This window comes from Carcharhinus amblyrhynchos, chromosome 4 (genome assembly GCF_965287045.1).
Source record: "Carcharhinus amblyrhynchos chromosome 4, sCarAmb.v2.hapA, whole genome shotgun sequence".
Classification (NCBI taxonomy): Eukaryota; Metazoa; Chordata; class Chondrichthyes; order Carcharhiniformes; family Carcharhinidae; genus Carcharhinus; species Carcharhinus amblyrhynchos.
The window spans coordinates 67,240,573-67,264,417 of NC_137327.1; the positions used below are offsets into that span (position 1 = coordinate 67,240,573).

Sequence of the window (23,845 nt, forward strand, 5' to 3'; positions counted from 1 at the left end):
TGAATGACCTTCTTCAGAGTGCAAAGGTGAGCATGCATCCCATTCTGAAACCTATAAACTTACTGTGCTTACAATGTCCCCAGATACCTCAAAGACAGGCACAACACCCCCACATCCCCCCCATCCCCCCTCAGTGTTGCCTACAATCCCTGTGGCACTCCCCCAGTCAGCAACCCCCCACCCAGTGGGGACAAATTTCCCCAAAATGGCCAAAATAAGCTCCCCAACCCCAACACCCATTGCACCCCATGCCTTTCCATACATTATGCTTTCAATCCCCCTTATGTCCCCACAGGAGAAAACTGCACACAATTGGCATGAGAGGAAGAAAACAGGTAGTGGTCTACCTGAGCTGTGCCTGCTGATCGAGTCTGAGCAGTGTGCCCTGGAGATGGTGGGGGGGGGACATGTCTTGAATGTTCACCAACAGCCAGGTCGGCATCCAGCATGCAACTGAGCATTAGCTGAACCTATTCCTAACTTGTGCCATGCTGCACAGGCTGTTTTCTCTCCCTTCCCTAATGTGTGTTCTTTCTTACAGTGATAGCCCTGATTAACCAGGTTCTTCTGGCGCTGCTCCCCTGTTCGGAAACCACTCCAATGGACACCTCTGATGACACTTCAGAGGATGGCCCTGAACAATCCTCCGAGGATAGCACCAGGCATCAACAGCACAACTCACCAACACAGAGGCTATCACCACGGTGGGTCATGTTAGTGCTGAAGCTTCTGGGTCACTTACTGGTGAGCACATCACAGCTGCTGATGCAAATCTGGTGGAGGTGGGCACATCCGAGGGCTCGGGCACATGGAAGTCTGCCATAGATGAGGATGCTGCTGGCCCCAAGCCAGATGCTGGGCCTCAGGATTTGTTCATCCCAAAGCTGGTGGAGATGCATCAGAAAACTGGGTGTTGTGGATGGGCTGTCAGCAACCATGTTGTGACTGCAAAACTGTTTACAGGAGTCAAACAGACTGCTGTTGCAGGTGGTGGTGCTGGCACAACGTGTTAACCAGGCCAACATTGCAAGGGTAGCATCTGCAGTGAACAGTCTGGCGCAGGGATCCAACCTCATGGGTGACAGGCTCCAGGCCATCCTGGAGACCAAGATGAGGGCCAGGGTTGAGGGATCACAGATGTATCAAGGCCTCCAGGACTGGCAGACCCAGGTGACTTTGAAGCTTCTGGAACTCAGTCCAGGTACCCTGGCGTCCCATGGACTGTACCCAAGGCCTATAGGCGCCCCAAGGGAGGAGGAAAGGTTAGAGCTCATACTGGGGCCTTCCACCCAGGAGACTCTGGACAGCCCAAGCCCTTCCGAGTCCCCTCTTCCTTACACTGCAGCATCTTAGGGCCAGCTGGATGAACAGGGTGACACAGAAACATCAGTGTCATCCGTAAGTTAGCCAGGGCCCTCCAGGTCTCAGTCCCCAGGGGGCGGTCAAAGAACAAAGAAAATTACACATAAGAACAGGCCCTTCAGCCCTCAAATTCTGCACCAACCATGCTGTCTGACTTAACTAAAACCCCCTAAAAGGTCACCGAGGGGACAGGTAATGGGGCACGGATGACATTTGGACCCTTTCACCTCCAGTGTGCATCCTGGGGGAGCATCTAGATGAAGCAGCAGGCAGCACAAGTTTATAAAATTGTAGGGTCACTAAGAGGGCACAGGTGAAGGTCACCAGTAGTCAGGGTTAAGTTTTGGTCACTGTTAAGAACACAATGAGAAGTTTTTTGCACCTCACAGCTGTGATTAATCTGTCTCTGATTCTTCCTCCAAAGAGAACGCATTGAGGTACAGACTGCTGTGCTGTGCAATACCAGCCCCTCAGCCAAAAGTTATCAAACACTTACACTACTCTCCCCAGCATCCACCAGATCTTTAGTCAAACACCACCCCCTGGCATTGCTTGGGACCAAGTGGCAATGTGCATTAGGAGAGCAAGTAGCAGTCAGATTGGATTGGCATCAGCGGCAGAATCCCAGTATGCCTTACAGCGAATCATCATCATCCTCCAGCCTTCACCAAAGACTCACTACGGTGCCAGCCCAGGCCTATTTCCCGAGGTCGGGGGTGGGGGGTGGTTGCTGAGAGGGTGTGAGGAAAGGTGGGGGGGTGGGCTCAGAGTGGGTGGGGAAGGATCATATGGTTTGAGTAGCCAGTTTTGGGTTATGGGGGGTGTCGGCTGTAGTGGCTCCTGGGTTGTGGTGGAAGGGGACCCACCACACTGGACGTCATCAGCAATGTGAAGCAAACTGCTATCAGGCCCTCTCTTGCTGCCCTTCCCTGCCAGGCACCCGGCATCGCTGCCTGAACTTCGTCCTCCAGCTTCTCACATGGCAGGTCGTCAAGCTCTGCCTGGTGTCGATCCTCCTCCTCCTCCTCACTGATACACTATGCTGTGCAAAATGCAGCAGATGATTATAATGCATGAGGCCATACTGGATGGTATCCCACAGCCGTCCAGGCACTGGAATTGCATTTTCAACAGGCTTATGCAATGCTCCACTATGGACTGAGTGGCAGCATGGGCCTTATTATAATGGGTCTCCACCTCGATCTCAGGCCCCTGCACTGGCGTCACCAGCCATAACCTCAGCAGGTAGCCCTTGTCCCCCACAAGCCATCCTAGCAGCATGGGCTGGTCTTCAAAGAGTCCGGGGTGTCCAATCACCTCAGCATATAGCTGTCATGGACACTCGCTGGATGGTATGCATAGGTCTGCAAGATATTCATCCAGTAGTCACATACGATTTGCATGTTGAGTGAGTGGAACCCCTTTCTGTTGATAAATGGTTGCCCCTCACCTTGCGGGGACCACAGAGTGGTTTGTGTCCCATCCACTGCCCCCTGCACTTGAGGCATATCGGCAATGGTAGTGAAGCCTGCAGCCTGGGCCTCCTGCTGACCCTGGCCAACATCCAATTGGATATATTGGCTTGCCCAGGCGAACAAGGCATCTGCCACCTGGCAAACACATCTGTGGTCTGAGGTCTGAGAGATTCCACACAGGTAATCACTGGGTGCCTGAAATGACCCTGTTGCATAGAAATTCAATGCCACCTTGACCATAACTTCTACTGGCAGCGGGAGGCCATCCCTGCTCTGAGGTGCCAGGTGTGCAGATGCTGGACCCTGTCCTTAGATAGGTGGAGCAAGTGAAGGCACATGACCTCCGACTGCCCCTCAAATGATATTCTGATCCAGTACTGCCAAGGCCTCCACATCATCCTTCTCCTGTCCACCGTTTCGGGAGATTGCTCTCCCATTTCATGACCATCAGTGGCAGCCTGCCACTGGCTGCTTCTGAAGTGGTCTCCCTACGCCCTCCACCTCCTAAGCCGCCCGCCTCCTCCTCCTCAGCCACCATCATGATGGCCAGCTCTAAATCAATAAGACTGAGATCCATTCTGCACGGTGGGAGTTAGAGAGAGATTGATAGATACATGCCATTCTTGCAACTAACCCAGCACCAACCCTTCCCAATCCCCCATCCCTCACTGGGACCAATACCCCCACTCGTGGATGTTAACAACGCAATACAATCTGTGGTGCCATGCATCACCTGATTAGATTGTCTGCCATTGGCATCGTTAACACAGCAGGCAAAGGCATCATACAGGTTCATGTATGAGCATGACCACTGTGCTCCCTTGAGCGCAACTACAGCATTCCCTTCCAGGCATGTATTGCAGGTCAGGCCATGGGGCGGAGACAGACTCCTAATTAAAAACAATATGGGTTCCCATTCACTTCAGAGTACATACAGTACAGTCATAGATTCTAAGAGGTTTACAGCATGGAAACCTTCGGCTCAACTTGTCCGTGCCGCCGTTTCTTTTAAGCCCCTAATCTAGTCCCAATTGCCTGTATTTGGCCCACATCCCTCTATACCCATTTTACCCATGTAACTGTCTAAATGCTTTTTAAAGGACAAAATTGAACCTGCCTCTATTACTACCTCTGGCAGCTTGTTCCAGACACCACCCTCTGAATGAAAAAATTACCCCTCCGGACATTTCTGTATCTCTCTCCTCTCACCTTAAACCTATGCCCTCTAGTTTTAGACTCCCCTAACTCTGGGAAAGATATTGACTATCTAGCTGATCAATGCCCCTCATTAATCTATAGATTTCTATAAGATCACCCTCAACCTTCTACGCTCCAGAGCAAAAAGTCCCAGTCTATCTTTATAACTCAAACCATCAAGTCCCGGTAGTATCCTAGTAAACCTTCTCTGCACTCTTTGTAGTTTAATAATATCCTTTCTATAATAGTGTGACCAAAAGTGTACACAGTACTCCAAGTCCGAGTACCAGTGTCTTGTACAACTTCAACAAGATGTCCCAACTCCTGTATTCAACTGTCTGACCAATGAAACCAAGCATGCTGAATGCCTTCTTTATCACTCCGTCCAGCTGTGACCCCACTCCACTAGGGGAACATGTGCCCCTAGATTTCTTTGTTCTGTAACTTTCCCCAATGCCCTACCATTAACTGATTAAGTCCTGCCCTGGTTCAAATCTAACAAAATGCATTGCCTCGCATTTATCTAAATTAAACTTCATCTGCCATTCATCAGTCTACTGGCCCAATTGATTAAGATCCTGTTGCAATTGGAGATAATTTTCTTCACTACGCACTGCGCCACCAATCTTGGTGTCATCTGCAAACTTACTAACCATGCCTCCTATATGCTCATCCATATCATTGATATAAATGGCAAATAACAGTGAACCCAGCATTGGTCCCTGAGGCACACTGCTGGTCATAGGCTTCCAGTTTGAAAAACACCCCTCTACAACCACGCTCTGGCTTCTGTTGGCAGTTGATGTTGTCTACATGGACTTTAGCAAGGCCTTTGACAAGATGCAATATGGTAGGTTGTTGCATAAAGTTAAATCTCACAGGATCCAGGGTGAGGCATCTAAATGGATACAAAATTGGCTTCTTGATAGAATTGTTTAAACTTCTTGAATTTATCTGTGATTTCCTTGCAGTGTGTTTGTTTTAATACTGTCAGCCATTCTATCCCATCTTTTCTCAACACTTTGCTTTAGTCTTGTCGTTTCTTGAATCAGGTCTCTATTATTGCTGCAACTTCATGTACCATTGTGGTTATTAAGCAAGTAAAGCTTAGAATCATAGAATCGTACAGTGCAGAATGAGGCCATTCGGCCCATCACATCTGCACCAATCCCAATCCCACCCAGCCTCCATCCCCATAATGTTATGCACCTACCCTATCTAGTCCCCCTGACACCAAGGGGCAACTGAGCATGGCCAATCTACCCAACCCTAATCTTTGGATGGTGGGAGGAAACCGGACCACCTGAAGGCAACCCATGCAGACATGGGGACAATGTGCAAAGTTCTCACAGACAATGACCCAAGTTAACCACTGTACCACTGTGCTGCCATGATGTGGGTATGCCGGCGTTGGACTGGCGTAAACACAGTAAAAAGTCTGACAACACCAGGTTTTAGTCCAACCTAATAGGTTGGACTAAAACCTGGTGTTGTCAGACTTTCCACTGTGCTGCCCCAGCTTGTTTGACACATTGGAGAAAGTGTAGAAGAGGTTTACAAGAATGTTTCCAGAGATGATAAATTACAATTATTAGGATAGATTGGAGACGTTGGGATTGTTTTTCTTGGAAAGAGGACTGCTGAGAGGAGATTCGATAAAAATGTTCAAGTGGACAGAGTAGATAGGGAGAAACTGTTCCTGCATGTAAAAGGATTGACAAGGTACCGCATGGTAGATTGTTGCATAAGATTAAATCTCACAGAATCCAGGGTCAAATATCTAAATGGATGCAAAATTGTCTTCATGACAGAAGCCAGAGGGTGGTTGTAGAGGGGCTCAACAAGCTCAAAGGTCCAATATCTTCTCAAGGGCATTGCGGATGGCAAAAGAATCAGTAACATCCCATAAAAGAGAGAAAAAACTGTAGGGCGGAATTAGAGAGAAGAACAAAGAAAATTACAACACAGGAATAGGTCCTTCGGCCTTTCAAGCCTGCACCAACCATACTGCCCATCTGAACTAAAACCCGCTACTCTTCTGGGGACCATATCCGTCTATTCTCTTCCTATTCATGTATTTGTCCACACACCCCCTAAAAGTCACTATTGTATTTGCTTCCACTACCTCCCCTGGCAACGAGTACAGGTTTTATTTCTGCGAAATAAAACTTACCTCGGATATATCCTTGAAATCTAGCCTCTCACATCTTAAACTATGCCCCTAGTAATTGACATTCCTCCCTGGGAAAAAGCTTCTGACTATCCACTCTGTCCATGCCCCTCATAATCTTGTAGACTTCTATCAGGTTGCCCCTCAACTTCTGCCATTCCACTGAGAATAAACCAAGTATCTCTCCTCATAGCGAATGCCTTCCATACCAGGCAACATCTTGGTAAATCTTTTCTGCAATCTCTCCGAAGCCTCCACATCCTTCTGGTAGTGCGGTGACCAAAATTAAACACTATATTCTAAGTGCGGTCTAACCAAGGTTCTATAAAACATGACTTGCCAATTTTAAAACTCAATGCCTTGGTTGATGAAGGCAAGCATGCTTTATGCCTTCTTGACTATCTTCTCCACCTTCATTGCCACTTTCAGTGACCTGTGTACCCAGATCCCTCTGCCGATCAGTACACGTAAGGGTTTTACCATTTACTGGATATTTCCCAACTGCATTATATCTTCCAAAATGCAATTGTCACAAATAAATTCTAAGCGTTAAATAGGTAGAAAAAGAGAGGCTTTCACACCGTTTCTTTCAGTGAACTGAGTTTTGACAATTTATGCCATCTGTACAATACAGAGGCCGTCAGCAGATACACGCTTGGGGGGGTGGGAGGTGGGGGGTGGGGAGGATACACAGTGGGCCATGGCTGATGGTGTCACTGGAATTCTGGAGGCACATCAGGCCACGGCCATGGGTATAGGAGGCACTCAGGAGATACAGGAGGCCCTGGCTGTGGGCTTAACAATTTATCCCAGTTTTTCAGGACTAATGCTCAAAGGCTTGGCCTGGTCGCAGAACGCTGTTGCAAAGGGGCTCTGGAGCATGACCCAGTCTCAGAGGGCCATGGCTGAGGGATTGCACACCACAGAGCAAATGCTCCAGGACAGGCAGAGCCAAGTGATGCCAAGGCTTCTGGAACTCAGTCCAGCTGTCTCATCTCACCATCCCATGGAGTTTCTCTGGGGCCTATGGCATACCGAGGGAGGAGGAAAGGCTGAAGCTCATGCAAGGGCCTTCCAATCAGAAGGTACCAGACACCCCCTGGCCTTCCAATTGTCTCCTTCCTGACACCTGGTCATCTCACAGGCAGCAGCTACATCAATGTTATCCGTTAGTCAGCCAGGTCCCTCCAGGTCTCGGCCTCCTAGGGGATGCCCACCAAGGGTATCATAGGCCACAGGGCCTAGATATAGGATCACCAAGAGGGTACATGACAGGCAGCACTAGTTAAGGTTTTGTTAATTGGCAATTTGAAATTCACTATTAAATGTTATTGAATTCCACAGATCTGACTAATTTGTGATTCTCCCTCCACAGGGATGATCATACCCCACCTGCACTCATAGAGGCGCAGAACATGTGTGATATTGGCCTCTCGGCCAATCGTGATGAGCGGTCTGCCCTAGTATTCCCCAGCAACCATCGGATCCAGTCCTCCGCCTCCTCTTCGACATCCTCCTAGTATCACTCCTCACCTTCTCACGCTTGCTCCTTCTCCTCTCCACTGCTCCTGTATCATCGTGGAGCACACAGCAGACCACAATGATACAGGAGACCATCAGGGGGCTGTACTGGAGAGCACTCCAGAGCGGTCGAGGCAGCAGAACCACATCTTCAAGAGCCCAATGCATTGTTCGACGATGCACTGGATGGCAGCGTGGTCCTCATTGTATCAGGCCTCTATCTCAGTCTCTGGCATCAGCACAGACTTCATCAGGCCTCAGCAGTTATCCATTGTCAATCCTAATAGCCTGAACTAGTTCTTAAACAGCGCAGGGATATCCAAACTTCGGAGGATGTAGTTGTCATGCACCCTCCTCAAGTGGTGTGCAAACATGCATGATGTCCATTCTGTGATCACAGATAATCTGCAAGTTCAGGGAGTGACACTATTTCCTATTAACGAACCGCAGTTCCTGAATATGAAGGGACCACAGGGCGATGTATGTGCCATCTACAGCCCCTGCACACGGGGCATGCAGCGATGGCAGTGAAGCCTACAGCCCGGGCTTCTTGTCAGGCTTAGCCCACATTGAGTGGGTGTAATTGCCAGCCTAGGTGAACAGCACATCCATGACCTGGCAGATGCACTTGTGTATTGAGGCCTGCAAGATGCCACAGATGTCCCTGCTGGATGCTTGAAAGAACAGTAAAAAGTCTGACAACACCAGGTTTTAGTCCAACCGATTTATTTGATAATACTCACAAGCTTTCGAGGTTTCCCTCTTCGTCAGGTGAATGGAGAGTTCTGGCCTCAGACAGAGCATATAAAGCACAGACAGTTTAGAGATTACTGATTGTAATTGATTCCTGATCAATTATTGATTACTGATTACTGATCAGTAATCTCTAAACTGTCTGTGCTTTATATGCTCTGTCTGAGGCCAGAACTCTCCATTCACCTGACGAAGAGGGAAACCTCGAAAGCTTGTGAGTCTATTATCAAATAAATCGGTTGGACTAAAACCTGGTGTTGTCAGACTTTTTACTGTGTTTACGCCAGTCCAACGCCGGCATACCCACATCATGCTTGAAAGAACCCAGTGGCATAGAAATTGAGGACTGCCATGTTTTAGAATGCAGAAAGTTTCAATATAATGTTTCCAGGGATGCCGAACTTCAGTTATGAAGATAGATTGGAATTTTTCATTGGAGAAGAGGAAGTTCAAGGGAGGTTTGATAGAGGTATTCAAAATCCTGAGGGTTTGAACAGGATAAATGGGGAGAAACTATTCCCTCTGATGAAGAATTGAGAACCAGAGGGAAGAGTTTTAAGCTAACTGACAAAAGAAGTAGTCAACATGGGGAGAAAGGTCTTTACACATTGAATGCTTGGAACTGAGAGTGTATTGCCTGAGAGTGAAGAAGGTAGGTTGAATTGTGGCTGTTTAAAGGAGATTGGATAATCTGAAGTAAAGGTAGGGGACTGGCAATAGGTGAGTTGATCTTGACGAAAAGCTGCCATCAGACCTGGATCATAGGATCATAAAATGGTTAGATATAAGTTTATATCTCATTCTGCTTCTCTCAGGCTGAACTGGAACTCATCATTCTGATCATATCTGAAGTCATAGAGTCATACAAGTTTACAGCAGGGAAACAGGCCCTTCAGCCTAACTTGTCCCTGTTGCCCTTTTTTTAACTACGAAGCTAGTCCCAATTGCCTGCATTTGGCCCATATCCGTCTATACCCATCTTACCCATGTGACTGTCTAAACGCTTTTTAAAATACAAAATTGTACCTGCCTCGACTACTACCTCTGGCAGTTTGTTCAAGAGACTCACTACCCTCTGTAAATTCCATCTGTCATTCGTCAGCCCACTTGCTCAATTGATCAAGATCCTGTTGCAATCCCAGATGACCTTCTTCACTATCCACTATGCCACCAATCTTGGTGTCATCTGCAAACTTACTGACCATGCCTCCTAAATTCTCATCCAAATCATTAACATAAATGACAAATAACAATGGACCCAGCACCAATCCCAGAGGCACATGGTATGTTTCAAAGGACAGCATTTTAATTTTTGCAAAAGGCAAAGACTAATACCTCAGTGAACTCAACATTCGCACCATCTCCCAGGATTGATCCATCTTCCAGAACAAACCCTGCATAGCGAATGAATTGACTATTCCACACACGAAAGTCTTTGTTCCCGTCTGACCTGTGAGGGAAGATTGTGATGGCAGATCTACAAGAGAGAGAGTTAAATATAGGAAACACCAACAAATAGCAAAGTGAGCATGTAGAGAGTTCTATATTCTTTCTGACCTGTGAGTGCTCAATAATGACATTGGGTATAAAGTGAGGAGGGTTATTCTGCCAGGTTAATGTAGAGGGAAATCTGTACCATACCTGTCTTGTGAGTGTTCTGTGCTGATACTGGATATAAAGTGAAGGAAACTGTTACCTGATATTTCCCTTGTTGGTTGAATACTTTATGTGATTGCAGATGTAGGTGAACATCTCTTCCACTGTTTTGCAGTCTCGAGCATCAAACAGCTGTTGGCACAGAATAATAATTGAGAATAATCCAGCATATGAATAAATCTAAGTGAAGGGTAAATGGTGGGAGTGGACAGGGGGAGAGATAGAGTTAGAGAGGAGAGGCAGGGAGCTTTTTGATTTTGATCTGATATACTACTGTTTCATGTATTGGGATACAGTGAAAATTGTTTCTTGAGAGCTACACAGACAAAACATACCGTTCATAGAGTACATAGTTAAAGGAGAGGGTGCAGAAAATAGTGTTGCACTAATTGATAGGGTGAGGGAAAAGATCAGCTTAATATATGGTAGGTCATTCAAAAGTCTGGGATTGGGAGCGAGTTGGGTGACAGGGTAGGTTTGGTTGAAAGGAAAATTATCAGGGGAAAGGAGGATCCGAGTGGGCCTGGTGGGTTGGACTGCGTCTGTTTTAATGCGAGGAGTGTAACAGGTAAAACGGATGAGCTTAGGGCCTTGATGTTTGTGAGGAATTTAGATGTGGTGGCAGTGACGGAGACGTGGTTAAAGGAAGGGCAGGACTGGCAGCTGAATATTCCTGGGTGTAATTGTTTTAGGTATGACAGAGGAGGGTTGAAGAGAGGTGGTGGGGTGGCGTTGTTAGTAAAGGAGCACATCACAGCAGTGCAGAGGGAGGACAATATGGAGGAGATAGGGATTGAGTCACTGTGGGTGGAGTTGAGGAATAGGAATGGAGCGATCACTATGCCGGGGTGTACTATAGGCCACCCAACAGCCCAAGGGCAGTGGAAGAAGGCATTTTAGATAGGTGCAGAAAGAATAGGATGGTTGTAGTGGGTGACTTTAATCTTCCTGGAGTGGATTGGAAGGTGCCTAGAGCTGGGGGTTCGGATGGGGAGGAATTTGTAAAATGTGTGCTGGAAGGGTCCTTGGAGCAGTACGTAACCAGCCCGTCTAGGGAGGGGGCTATACTGGATTTAGTTTTGGGTAATGAACTGGGTGAGGTGGTTGAGGTTGCAGTAGGCGAACATGTGGCTAACAGTGACCACAAGTCTGTCTACTTTAGGATAAAAATGGAAAAGGATGAGTGCTGTCTGAAGGGGAGGGTGCTGAACTGGGGGAAGGCGAGCTACAGCCGGATTAGGAAGGAGCTGAAGGATACTGATTGGGAGAGGTTGTTAGCGGGTAAGTTCACGGTTGGCAAGTGGGAGGCTTTCAAGGGCAAACTGAAAATGTTGCAGGAAAGACATGTGCCGGTAAAGAGGAAGGATGGGAAAGGCAGGATTTGAGAGCCGTGGATTACAGGGGATATTGAGGACTTGGTCAGGAAGAAGAGAGAGGCATATGTTAGGTCTAAGCAACTGGGAACGGAGAGAGCGCTGGAGGAATATAGAGAAAGCAGGAGGGAGCTCAAAAGGGGAGTTAGAAGGGCGAAAAGGGGGCATGAAATTGCTAAGGCTGATTGGATTAAGGACAATCCAAAGGCATTTTACTCTTATATTAGAAACAAGAGGGTGGTTAGAGGGAAAATAGGTCCTCTTAGGGACAAAGGAAGGGAACTATGCATTGAGTCTGAGGGAATGGGGGAGATCCTGAATGAATACTTTGTGTTGGTATTCGCAAAGGAGAGGGTCTTGGTGTCTTGTAATGTCTTGGAGGGAGCTGTAGACCAGTTGAAGGAAATATCCATTACGAGGGAGGAAGTGTTAGGGTTTTTAGGTAGCATAAAAACTGATAAAGCTCCGGGGCCTGATGGCATTTATCCCAGGCTGCTTAGGGAGGTGAAAGATGAAATTGCTGGCAAATCTTTGTCTCTTCTTTGGACACAGGTGAAGTCCCAGAGGACTGGAGGATAACTAATGTGGTACTGCTGTTTAAAAAGGGTAGTAGGGATAACCCTGTTAATTATAGGCCAGTGAGTTTGACATCGGTGGTAAGAAAGTTGTTGGAAAAAATTCTGAGGGATAGGATGTATACGCATTTGGAGTGTTGCGATCTGATTAGGGATACGCAGCATGGCTTTGCTCAGGGGAGGTCTTGCCTTACGAATCTGGTAGAATTTTTTGAGGAGGTGACAAAAACGGTTGACGATGGACGAGCCGTTGATGTCATCTATATGGATTTCAGTAAGGTGTTTGACAAAGTCCCTCATGGTAGGCTGGTAGAAAAGGTTAAGGCACATGGGATACAGGGACAGGTATCTAGATGGATTGAAAACTGGCTAGGCAACAGGAGACAGAAAGTAGTAGTGGAAGGGTCCTTTTCTAGCTGGAGGTCTGTCACCAGTGGTGTGCCACAGAGCTCAGTACTGGGACCTCTTCATTGAGCGCTATTCAATGTTTAGGAAAGACAGATAGAGGGGAAAATGGGGTGGAGTTGCATTGCTGATTAAAGATGTTGATACAATATTGAAAGATATCTGTGGCATATGTGTGGCATGGTGGCACAGCACCACATAGCACTGCTGCCTCATAGCGCCAAGGACTCAGGTTCAATTCCAGCCTCGGTCACTGTGGAATTTGCATGACCTTCCTGCGTCTACGTGGGTTTCCACTGGGTGCTCTGGTTTTCTCCCACAGTCAAAAGATGTCCAGGCTAGGTGGATTAGCCATGCTATATTACCCTTCAAGTGTCTGGGGAATAGCAGGGGTTATGGGGATGGGGCTGGGTGGGATTATTGTTGGGGCAGGCTTAATGGGCCCAATGGCCTCCTTCTTCACTGTAGGAATACTTGATTCTATGTCAGTTTCCTTTCTTTATTTCCCTTTAGGGCGGTACAGTGGCACTCTGGTTAGCACTGCTGCCTCACAGCGCCATGTTTGATTCCCAGCTTGGGTCTCTGTCTGTGTGGAGTTTGCACGTTCTCCCTGTGTTTGCGTGGCTTCCTCCCACAGTCCAAAAATGTCCAGGTTAGGTGGACTGGCCATGCGAAATTGCCCCTTATTGTCAGGGGGACTAGCTCGGATAAATGAATGGGGATAGGGCCTGGGTAGGATTGTGGTAGATGCAGACTTGTTCGGCCGAATGGCAGATTCGGTATAGGATTCTATGATCAATGATGATGTGGAATCTCTATGGGTCAAAGTTAGAAACAAAAAGTGGCAAAAACATTTGTGAGGGTGGTATACAGACCACCAAACTGTAATGGTAATGTTGAAAACAGTATTATAAGGAAATCAGAGAAGCCTGTGTCAAAGGAACATCTGTGATTATGGGCGACTTTAATCTGCATATTGATTGGGAATATCAAATTAGTCACAGTACAATAGAGGAGGAATTTCTGGAGTGTATACAGGATGGTTTTCTGAACCAATATGTTGAAGAACCAACAAGGGAACAGTTCAATTTGGACAGGGTAATGAGCAATGAGAAAGGATCAGTTCGCAATCTAGTTGTGAGAGAGTCCTTGGGGACGAGTGACCATAATATGATAGAATTCTTTGTCAAGGTGGATAATGAGTATTTGATTCTGAGACCAGCGTCCTGAATATCAGTAAAGGTAACTATGATGTATCCTCATTGGCTACAGGTGAAGTTCCAGAGGATAGCCAATGTTGTTCCATTGTTTAAGAAGGGCAGCAGGGATAATCCAGGAAATTATAGGCCAATGAGCCTTACGTCAGTGGCAGGGAAACTATTGGAAAAGATTCTTAGGGACAGAATTTACTCACATTTGGAAACAAATGGATTTATTAGTAACAGAACAGCATTGTTTTGTAAAGAAAAGGTTGTGCCTCACTAACTTGATTGAATGTTTCGAGGAAGTGACGAAGATGATAGGAGTATAAAAGCAGGGAGGTCTTTGTTGCAATTGTACAAAGTACTGGTGAGGCCGCACCTAGAGTACTGTGTGCAATTTTGGTCCCCTTATTTAAGAAAGTATATATTAGCTTTGGAGGGGGTGCAGAGAAGGTTCACCAGGTTGATTCCGGAGATGAGGGGGTTAGCTTATGAGGACAGATTGAGTAGACTGGGCCTGTACTCATTGGAGTTTAGAAGGCTGAGGGGAGAGATATAAGATAATGAAGGGGCTAGACTGAGCAGTCCTCTGCAGGAACGCATGCTCACCTCCACAGAATGAGGAAGGGGCTAGAAAAGGTTTCCTAAACATTGCTTGCTTCACTACACCCTGGCCAGTTTACCACGGCTGGTGGAGATCCCATCTTGCTGTCGAACAAACAAAATAAAACACAAGGTGACACTGCTCATCAATGGCACTTGGAACGTGCACATGCTTTTGGACAACCCTACAGCAGACACACCAGAGAGAAGAACAGCCTTAGTTGCCAGAGACCTTGCAAGATACAACATTGACATTGCAGCCCTGAGTGAAACTTGTCTTGCCAACGTAGATCAGTTGACTGAAACTGGAGGCGGATACACTTTTTTCTGGAGCAGTCGCGGTAGCGATGAGCGTCGTGATGCTGGAGTTGGATTCGCCATCAGAAGTCACCTTGTTCGGAAACTTGCTAGTCTACCCAAAAGTGTGAACGACCTGCTTATGACATTACAGCTTCCGCTACAGTACAGAAGTCAAGCCACCCTGATTAGCGCCTATGCCCCCACAATAAACAACCTGGATGAGATGAAAGACAAGTTCTACGAAGAGCTAGATGCCCTACTACCAGCAGTGAGCAGTAACGACAAGCTGATCTTGCTTGGCGATTTCTGTGCAAGGGTAGGGTGTGACTCTTAATCTGCAGGGAGTCATTGGGAGGCATGGAGTGGGTAAGTGTAACAGTAACAGCCTACTCTTAACAAAGACTTGCGCAGCACACAACCTCCTCATCACCAACACAACCTTCTATCTGCCTACCTGTAACAAGACCTCCTGGATGCACCCCGCTCTAAGATGCATTGGCATCTTATCGACTATGTCATTGTCAGGAGAAAAGACAGGCAGGATGTCAGAGTGACCAAGGCCATGTGTGGTGCTGACTGCTGGACAGATCACAGGCTCATTGTCTCCAAAATGAGGCTCCGCATCAGACCCAAGAGGTGATCACAAGGAATCAAGGTTATGAAAGGAATCAATGCAACCAAGCTAAGTCTTGATTTCTAAGTCTTCAGCACTGGCTGAAGACTTAGAAATCAAGCTTGCTGACCTACACCTCACAGGCAGCACTGAGGACACTGGGAATGCTCCAGGGATGCTGTCGATACATCTGCACTGAAGATGCTCAGGCCCTCTACCTGCCAGCAGCATGATTGGTTTGATGAGAATGATGAGGTGATACAGGCTCTACTTGTTGAAAAGCACCATCTTCATTGTGAACCTGGTGTTGTCAGACTTTTTACTGTGTTCATTGTGTCTGTCAGAATGATCCATCATCAGCTTCCAGTTTTCTCAGGACAGTCCAGAATAAACTGCATAAAATGCAGGATGCCTGGCTGAGCACCAAGCTGATGAAATACAGGGATACGCTGACAGAAATGACTTGAAATGGTTCTATGAAGCCCTCAACACTCTCTACGGACCTCAATCTCTTGGGAGTTACCCCTTCGTGAGTACAGATGGTACAACTCTCATTACAGAGAGGGGTCAGATCCTGCAGAGATGGGCTGACCACTTTGGAGCCGTCCTCAACTGACCATCATCTATTAATGATGAGGTAATAGACAGGATTCCCCAGGTCGATATCAACAGCGCCGTTGATGACCCACCGGTAGTAGCCGAAGTCACAAAACCTGTCAGCCAGCTATCCAGTGGCAAAGCCCCAGAGGCAGATGCCACACCCGCAGAAATCTCCAAAGCTGCTGGTCCTGTACTTATCGAGAAGCTCACCGAGGTGTTCCAGTCCTTTTGGAAGCAAGGATCCATTCCTCAGGAACTTAAAGGTGCTTCCATCGTGCACCTCTACAAGAGGAAGGGCAATTGGAAAGTATGTGATAACAACCCAGGGATCTCGCTGCTCTCCATAACAGGAAAAACCCTCGCAAGAGTGCTGCTAAATTGTCTGGTCACCCATCTGGAGTTGGGCCCGCTTCCAGAGTCAGTGTGGCTTCCGCAAAGGTTGTGGGACTACTGACATGATTTTTGCTGCGCACCAACTTCAGGAGAATTGTCAGGAGCAGAATCATAAGCTCTACACAACCTTTGTTGACCTCGCGAAAGCCTTCAACACTATAAGTCGGCAAGCCCTGTGGAGGATCACGTTAAAGTTTGGCTGCCCTCCCAAATTCATTCAGATGGTATGCCAGTTCCATGATGGCATGATGGCCAGAGTACTGGGTAGAGGAGAATCCTCTGAGGCTTTCCCAGTCACCAATGGCATCAAACAGGGCTGTGTGCTCGCACCCACACTGTTCAGCATGATGTTTACTGCCATGATGAATGATGCCTTCCAGGACAGTGTTGCTGGAATCAGCCTCAAGTACAGAGTGGATGGGAAGCTCTTCAACCTGATGAAACTTCAAGCTATTGCCAAAGTGAAGGAGACTGTTCTGAAAGACTTCCTCTTTGCCAATGACTGCACTCTGTATACTGGCTCACAGCCAGAGATGCAAGTCAGTATGGACAGATTTCCCATGGCTTGTGACAACTTTGGACTCACCATCAACATTAAAAAAACCAAAGTCATGCACCAGCCTGCTCCGTACATAGAACCCATAATCACAATCAAAGGTCAGAAACTAGTGGACCAGTTCACTTATCTTGGCAGTATCCTCTCTCAAGCAGTGACTATTGATACAGAAATTAATTGCAGAATAGCAAAGGCAAGTTCCGGTTTCGGTAGACTGCGCTCTACTGTATGGGAATGTCGAGGAATCAGCCCAGCGACAAAACTGAAGGTCTACGGCGTCATGGTACTCACTACTGTCCTGTTTGCCTGTGAAACGTGGACTGTGTATCGAAGGCATGAAAGACAGCTCAATCATCCACATGATTTGTCTTTGCAGAGTATTATGCATCAGACAGCAAGACAAAGTACCAGACACTGAAGTTCTCCCTAGAGCAAGTCTACCATCAGTCCACACACTGCTGGTGAGAGCGCAGACTCGGTGGGCAGGTCATAGAACATAGAACATGACAGCACAGTACAGGCCCTTCGGCCCTCAATGTTGTGCTGAGCTATGTCCAATCCCAAGATCAAGCTATCTCCTCTCTACAGTTCTGGAGTGCTCCATGAGCCGATCCAATAACCGGGTGAAAGTTCCTAAAGTGTCCAACTACACTATCACAGCAGGCAGTCTATTCCACACCCCAACCACTCTCTGAGTAAAGAATCTACCTCAGACATCCCTCCTATATCTCCCACCATGAACCTTACAGTTATGCCCCCCAGTAACAGCTACATCTACCCGAGGAAATAGTCTCTGCACGTCCACTCTATCTATCCCCCTCATCATCTTATAAACCTCTATTAAGTCGCCTCTCATCCTCCTCTGCTCCAAAGAGAAAAGCCCTACTTCCCTCAACCTTTCCTCATAAGACCTACCCTCCAAACCAGGCAGCATCCTGGTAAATCTCCTCTGCAATCTCTCCAATGCTTCCACATCCTTCTTATAGTAAGGTGACCAGAACTGAACAAAATATTCCAAATGTGGTCTCACCAATGTCCGGTATAGTAGCAGCATAATCCCACGGCTCTTAAACCCAAACCCCCTGCTAATAAACGCTAACATACTATAAGCCTTCTTTATGGGTCTATCCACTTGAGTGGCAGCCTTTAGAGATCTGTTAATATGAGCCCCAAGATCTCTCTGTTTCTCCACATTCTTTAGAACCCTGCCATTGACCCTGTAATCTGCATTCAAGTTTGTCGTACCAAAATGAATCACCTCACATTTATCAGGGTTAAACTTCATCTGCCACTTTTCGCCCGCTCTGCATCCTATCAATGTCTCTTTGCAACCTGCAAGAGCCCTCCACCTCATCCACTATTCCACCAATCTTGGTGTCGTCAGCAAATTTACTGACCCACCCTTCAGCCCCCTCTTCCATTGATAAAAATCACAAATAGCAGAGGACCCAGCACTGACCCCTGTGGTAACTTGGCTCCAGTCTGAAAATTTTCCTTCCACCACCACCCTCTGTCCTCTATGATACAGCCAGTTAGAATCATAGAACCATAGAATCCGACAGTGCAGAAAAAGGCCCTTCAGCCCATCAAGTCTGCACCGAACATAATCCCACCCAGGCCCTACCCCCCATATCCCTATGTATTTACCCACTAATCCCTCTAACCTACATACCCCTGGACACTAAGGGGCATTTTCTTAGCATGGCCAATTAAACCTCACCCAATCGGCCAAATTTCCTTCTATCCCACACATTCTTATCTTCTTCATGAGACAACCAAAGGGAACCTTATCAAACGCCTTACTAAAATCCATGTATCTGACATCAACTGCTCTACCTTCATCCACACACTTAGTTACCTCCTCAAAGAATTCAATCAAATTTGTGAGGCAGGACTTACCCCTCAAGAAACCGTGCTGACCCTATCCCATTGCAATAATGAAGGACACCGAATTGTGGTCACTATCTCCAAAATGCTCTCTCACAAACAAATCTAACACTTGGCCCAGTTCATTACCCAGTACCAAGTCCAATGTCGCCCCACCTCTTGTTGGCTTGTCCACATATTGTGTCAGGAAACTCTCCTGCACACACTGTACAAAAAGTGCCCCATCTGAACTATTCGACCTATAAAGGTTCCAATCAACATTTGGAAAGTTAAAGTCACCCATGATAACTACCCTGTGACCTCCACACCGATCCATAATCTGTTTTGCCATTTCCTCCTCCACATCTCTATTACCATTTGGGGGCCTATAGAAAACTCCTAACAACGTGACTGACCCTTTCCTATTTCTAACTTCAGCCCATATTACCTCAGTAGGCAGATCGGCCTTGAAATGCCTTTCAGCAGCCATTAAACTATCTCTGATTAACAATGTTACTCCTCCACCTCTTTTACCGCCTTCCCTACTCTTACTGAAACATCTATACCCCAGAACTACCAACAGCCACTCCTGTCCCTGCTCTAACCATGTCTCTGTAATGGTCACAACATCATAATCCCAAGTACCAATCCACGCTCCAAGTTCACCTACCTTATTCCTGACGCTCCTGGCATTGAAGTAGATACACTTCAATCCACCATCCTGTCTGCCTGTACACTCCTGCGACCTTGATGCCTTTCTCAGTACCTCATGACCCTCAACACTGGCTTTTGGACTACATCTCATTTTCCCACCCCCCCTGACAAATTAGTTTAAACCCCCCAAAGAGCCAAAACAAATTTCCCTCCCAGGATATTAATGCCCCTCTGGTTCAGGTGCAAACCGTCCTGTTTGTACAGGTCCCACCTTCCCCAGAATGTGCTCCAATTATCCAAGTAAATGAAACCCTCTCTCCTGCACCATCCCTGCAGTCACATGTTAATCTGCACTCTCTCCCAGTTCCTCAACTCACTAACACGTGGCACCGGCAACAAACCAGAGGTGACAACATGCTTTGTCCTGGCTTTCAGCTTCCAGCCTAGCTCCCTAAATTCCTGTTGTAAATCCCCATCCCTCCTTCCACCTACATCGCTGGTATCAATGTGCACCATGACCTGTGACTGATTCTCCTCCCCCTTAAGGATCTTGAAAACACAGTCTGAGACATCACGGACTCTTGCACCTGGGAGGCAGCATACCATCTGTGAGTCTCTTTTGCTGTCACAGAACCTCCCGTCTGTCCCTCTAACCATCGTGTCCCCAATTACTATTGCTCTCCTGTTCTCCTCCCTTCCCTCTGAGACATAGGGAAGGACTCAGTGCTCGAAGTCCGGTCACTCTGGCTTACCACTGGTAGGTCATCCTCCTCAACGTGGAATACTTGTTGCTGAGGGGAACAACCACAGGGGATCCCCGCAGTGGCTGCTTCCTCCCAGCCCCTCTCACTGTCACCCATCTATTTTCATTTTTCAGAGTCTCCAAATCCCTGAAGCTTTTATCTATGATCACTTCTGCCTCCCGAATGATTCGAAATTCATCCAGCTCCAGCTCTAGTTCCCTGATGCAGTTTTTGAGGAGCTGGAGATGGGTGCACTTCCCATAGGTGAATTCAGCAGGGACACTAACGGCATCTCTCACCTCAAACTTCCTGCAGCAGGAACATTGCACTGTCTTTCCTGCCATTCCCTCTAGATGAAAAGAAAGAAGGATCTTGCCTGATATTCCTCTAATCTAAAGGGGTGAGGAAATAAGTGAAAAAAGAAGAAAGCTTACCTGCTCTCACTCCAAGCCTTTTTTTTAGGTTGCAGGGGGTGGGGAGGGGGGAGACTCTAGAAGTCTAGAGTCTCAGGTTTCCTCTCCGTTCAAATTTACTGGGGAAAGAAAAACCTTCCCAGGTGTCACTAGGGTCCACTTCCAGTTTTACAGTCCCAGTTTAGAAAAAAAACCTCCAAAAAAGTAAGGTAAAAATCCCTCTTATCTACAAGTTCTCTGCACTGAGTCTCCACTCCAACTGCTTCTCTGGAAACAATGAGGTCATGTCATCCGTATGACAGACGAGAGCATATCCAAGCAGCTTCCTTCTTGGGAACTCTCTGCTGGAAGACGCTCGCATGGAGGGCAGAAGTAACATTACAAAGACACACTCAAGGCCTCCCTGAAGTCGTTTGACATTGACACGACCACCTGGGAAACACTGGCACAAAACTGCCCTACCTGGCACTGCCATATCCACAAGGGCTGTCAAGCTCACAAAGCAAAAGGTGCATTGCTGAAGCACAACTTAAGCATGAGCTGCGCAAGTCCAGAGTCACCAATGCAACAACGACAGTGCCTACACAAGTCTGTCCAATATGTGCCAGGACGTTCCATGCCTGAATTGGTCTGATCAGTCATCTTCGGACACATCGCATCCAGCCTCAAAATGACTAATGGTGTTGTGGTCCTCATTGACGACGATGGTCCAACAACACTCCTCAAGTTTTTGATAAGAGAGGGGATTAAGGGTTATGGGGAGAGGGCGGGAATGTGGAGCTGAACCAAGACAGATCAGCCATGATCTTATTGAATGGCGGGGCAGGCTCGAGGGGCTGGTTGGCCTACTCCTGCTCCTATTTCTTATGTTCTTATCACTATTTATTTCCTCAAGTTCCCTAACATTCATGCCTTTCTCAACAGTAAAAGCAGTGAGAAATATTCATTTAGGGTCTCACTCATCTCTTGTGGATTTGCAAATAGATGGCCTTGTTAATCTTTAAGAGTCCATACTCTCTTTCCAGTTACTCTTTTACACTTTATGTATTTGGAGAAGCTTTTCAGTTCTCCTTTGCCTTATCTGCCAAAGCAACCTCATGACCCCTTTTTGCCCTCCTCATTTTTCTCTTAGCTTTACTCTGACAATCTCTGTACAATTCAAGGGATTCATTTGATCCCAGTTGCGTATGCATGTCAAATGCCTCCTTCTTGTTTATGAACAGGGCTTCAATATCCTGAGTCATCTAGGATTCCCTACTTCTACCAGCCTTGCCCTTCACTCTAAGAGGAATGTGCTTACCCTGAACCCTGGTTAACACACTTTTGAAAGCATCCCACTTACCAGCCGTCCCTTTGCCTGCCAACAGACTCCCCCAGTCAACTTTTGAAAGTTCCTGTACAATACCATCAAAATTGGCCTTACCCAATTTAGAATTTTAACTTTTGGGACAGACCTATCATTTTCCATAGCTATCTTAAAACTAATATAATCATAGTCACTGATCCCAAAGTGATCCCTCAGTAACACTTCAGTCACCCGCCTTTCCTTATTTCCAAACAGGCAGTCAGGTTTAGCCTCCTCTCTGGTCTGGTCATCCACATACTGAATGAGAAATTCCTTCTGAATACACTCAGCAAATTTCTGTCTATCCAGGCTCCTAATACTATGGTTGTCCCAGTCAATGTTGAGAAAGTTAAAGTCCTCTACTATTACCACTCTAATTTTCTTGGAGCTATCTGTAATCTCTTTATATGTTTGCTCCTTAAATTCCCGCTGACAATCTGGGGGCCTGTAGTACAAGTCTATCAAAGTGATCTCCCTTCTTATTTCTCAGTCCTACCCATACAGACTTGGGAGAACTTTTGGATATATTCCCTCTCATTGCTGCCGTGATGTTCTCCCTAATCAAAAATGCAATTCGCCCTCCTCTCTTACCTCTTGTTCTATCTTTCCTATAGCATCTGTACCCTGGAACATGGAGCTGCCAGTCCTGCCCCTCCTTTAGCCACATTTCAGTAATAGCTATAATATCCCAGTCCCACGTACCCATTCATTCAACCTGTGCCAACCTATGTCTGTATAACATGCAAGAAGCGACATTTTTCACTGCCTCCCAATACATGTGGCAAATAACAAATGAAATCAAATAGTAATAAGCAATACCAAGAAGGTGACAAAACTAACAGATAAAAGCCGCCAGCATTTCAAAAGGCATATCACAGGATGAGTCTCCCAGTAATGTGATTAGCAATGTAGGACAAGTATTTGTGATAACAAGATGGCAATAAACATGTGTGTCTTTAAACTACATATAAACTGGAAAAATCAGATTGGCCTGAATGAAGAGTTCATAGAAGTTTTTGAGATAGTGGATGAAATCTTACCAAACAATGGTAGTGTTATTGGACAACAAATTTTATGAAATTGGGCACACAAAATGGAAGCAAACTAAAGCTATCCTCAGAGCCCTCCACTAAAATCACAAAGTAACAGACACTGACCAGTAGGCAAGAGCATGCTTTTAGAATGCAAATGAGGGCTAGCACACAAGGGAAATTGGACATAGAACATAGAACATAGAACATTACAGCGCAGAACAGGCCCTTCGGCCCACGATGTTGCGCCGACCAGCTTTTTTAAAAAAAAACAACACTAACCCACTAATCTAAACCAATCCCATTTCGTCCATAAACCTATCCACAGATCTCTTAAACGCCCCCAAACTAGGCGCATTTACAACTGCAGCAGGCAGGGCATTCCAGTCCCTCACCACCCTCTGGGTAAAGAACCTACCCCTGACATCAGTCCTATAACTACCCCCCCTTAATTTAAAGCCGTGCCCCCTCGTGCTAGCTTTCTCCATCCTAGGAAAAAGGCTATCACTATCCACCCTGTCTAAACCTCTAATCATCTTATATGTTTCAATAAGGTCCCCTCTTAGCCGCCTTCTTTCCAGCGAAAACAACCCCAAATCTCTCAGTCTCTCCTCATAGGATCTCCCCTCCATACCAGGCAACATCCTGGTAAACCTCCTCTGCACCCTCTCCAAAGCCTCCACATCCTTCCTGTAATGTGGGGACCAGAACTGCACACAGTACTCCAAGTGCGGCCGCACCAGAGTTGTGTACAGTTGCATCATGACGCTGCGACTCCTAAATTCAATCCCCCTACCAATAAACGCCAAGACACCGTATGCCTTCTTAACAACCTTATCTACTTGATTCCCAACTTTCAGGGATCTATGTACACATACACCTAGATCCCTCTGCTCCTCCACACTATTCAAAGTCCTCCCGTTAGCCCTATACTCAATACATCTGTTATTCCTACCGAAATGAATTACCTCACACTTCTCCACATTAAACTCCATCCGCCACCTCGCGGCCCAGCTCTGCAACCTTTCTAAGTCACCCT

At 46.8% G+C, this 23,845-nt stretch overlaps 1 protein-coding gene across 1 annotated transcript in view; it reads right to left on the reverse strand.

Moving 5' to 3' along the window:
• Positions 1–23,845, reverse strand: part of LOC145342086 (nitric oxide synthase 1-like) — a 216,263-nt gene that overhangs the window by 156,375 nt on the left and 36,043 nt on the right. Inside the window, exons 5-6 of the mRNA XM_080187297.1 lie at positions 10,175–10,266; positions 9,814–9,955 (exon numbers count right to left, since the gene is read on the reverse strand). Of these exons, the coding sequence (XP_080043423.1) occupies positions 9,814–9,955; positions 10,175–10,266 (234 nt within the window). The remainder of the gene's footprint in view (positions 1–9,813; positions 9,956–10,174; positions 10,267–23,845) is intronic.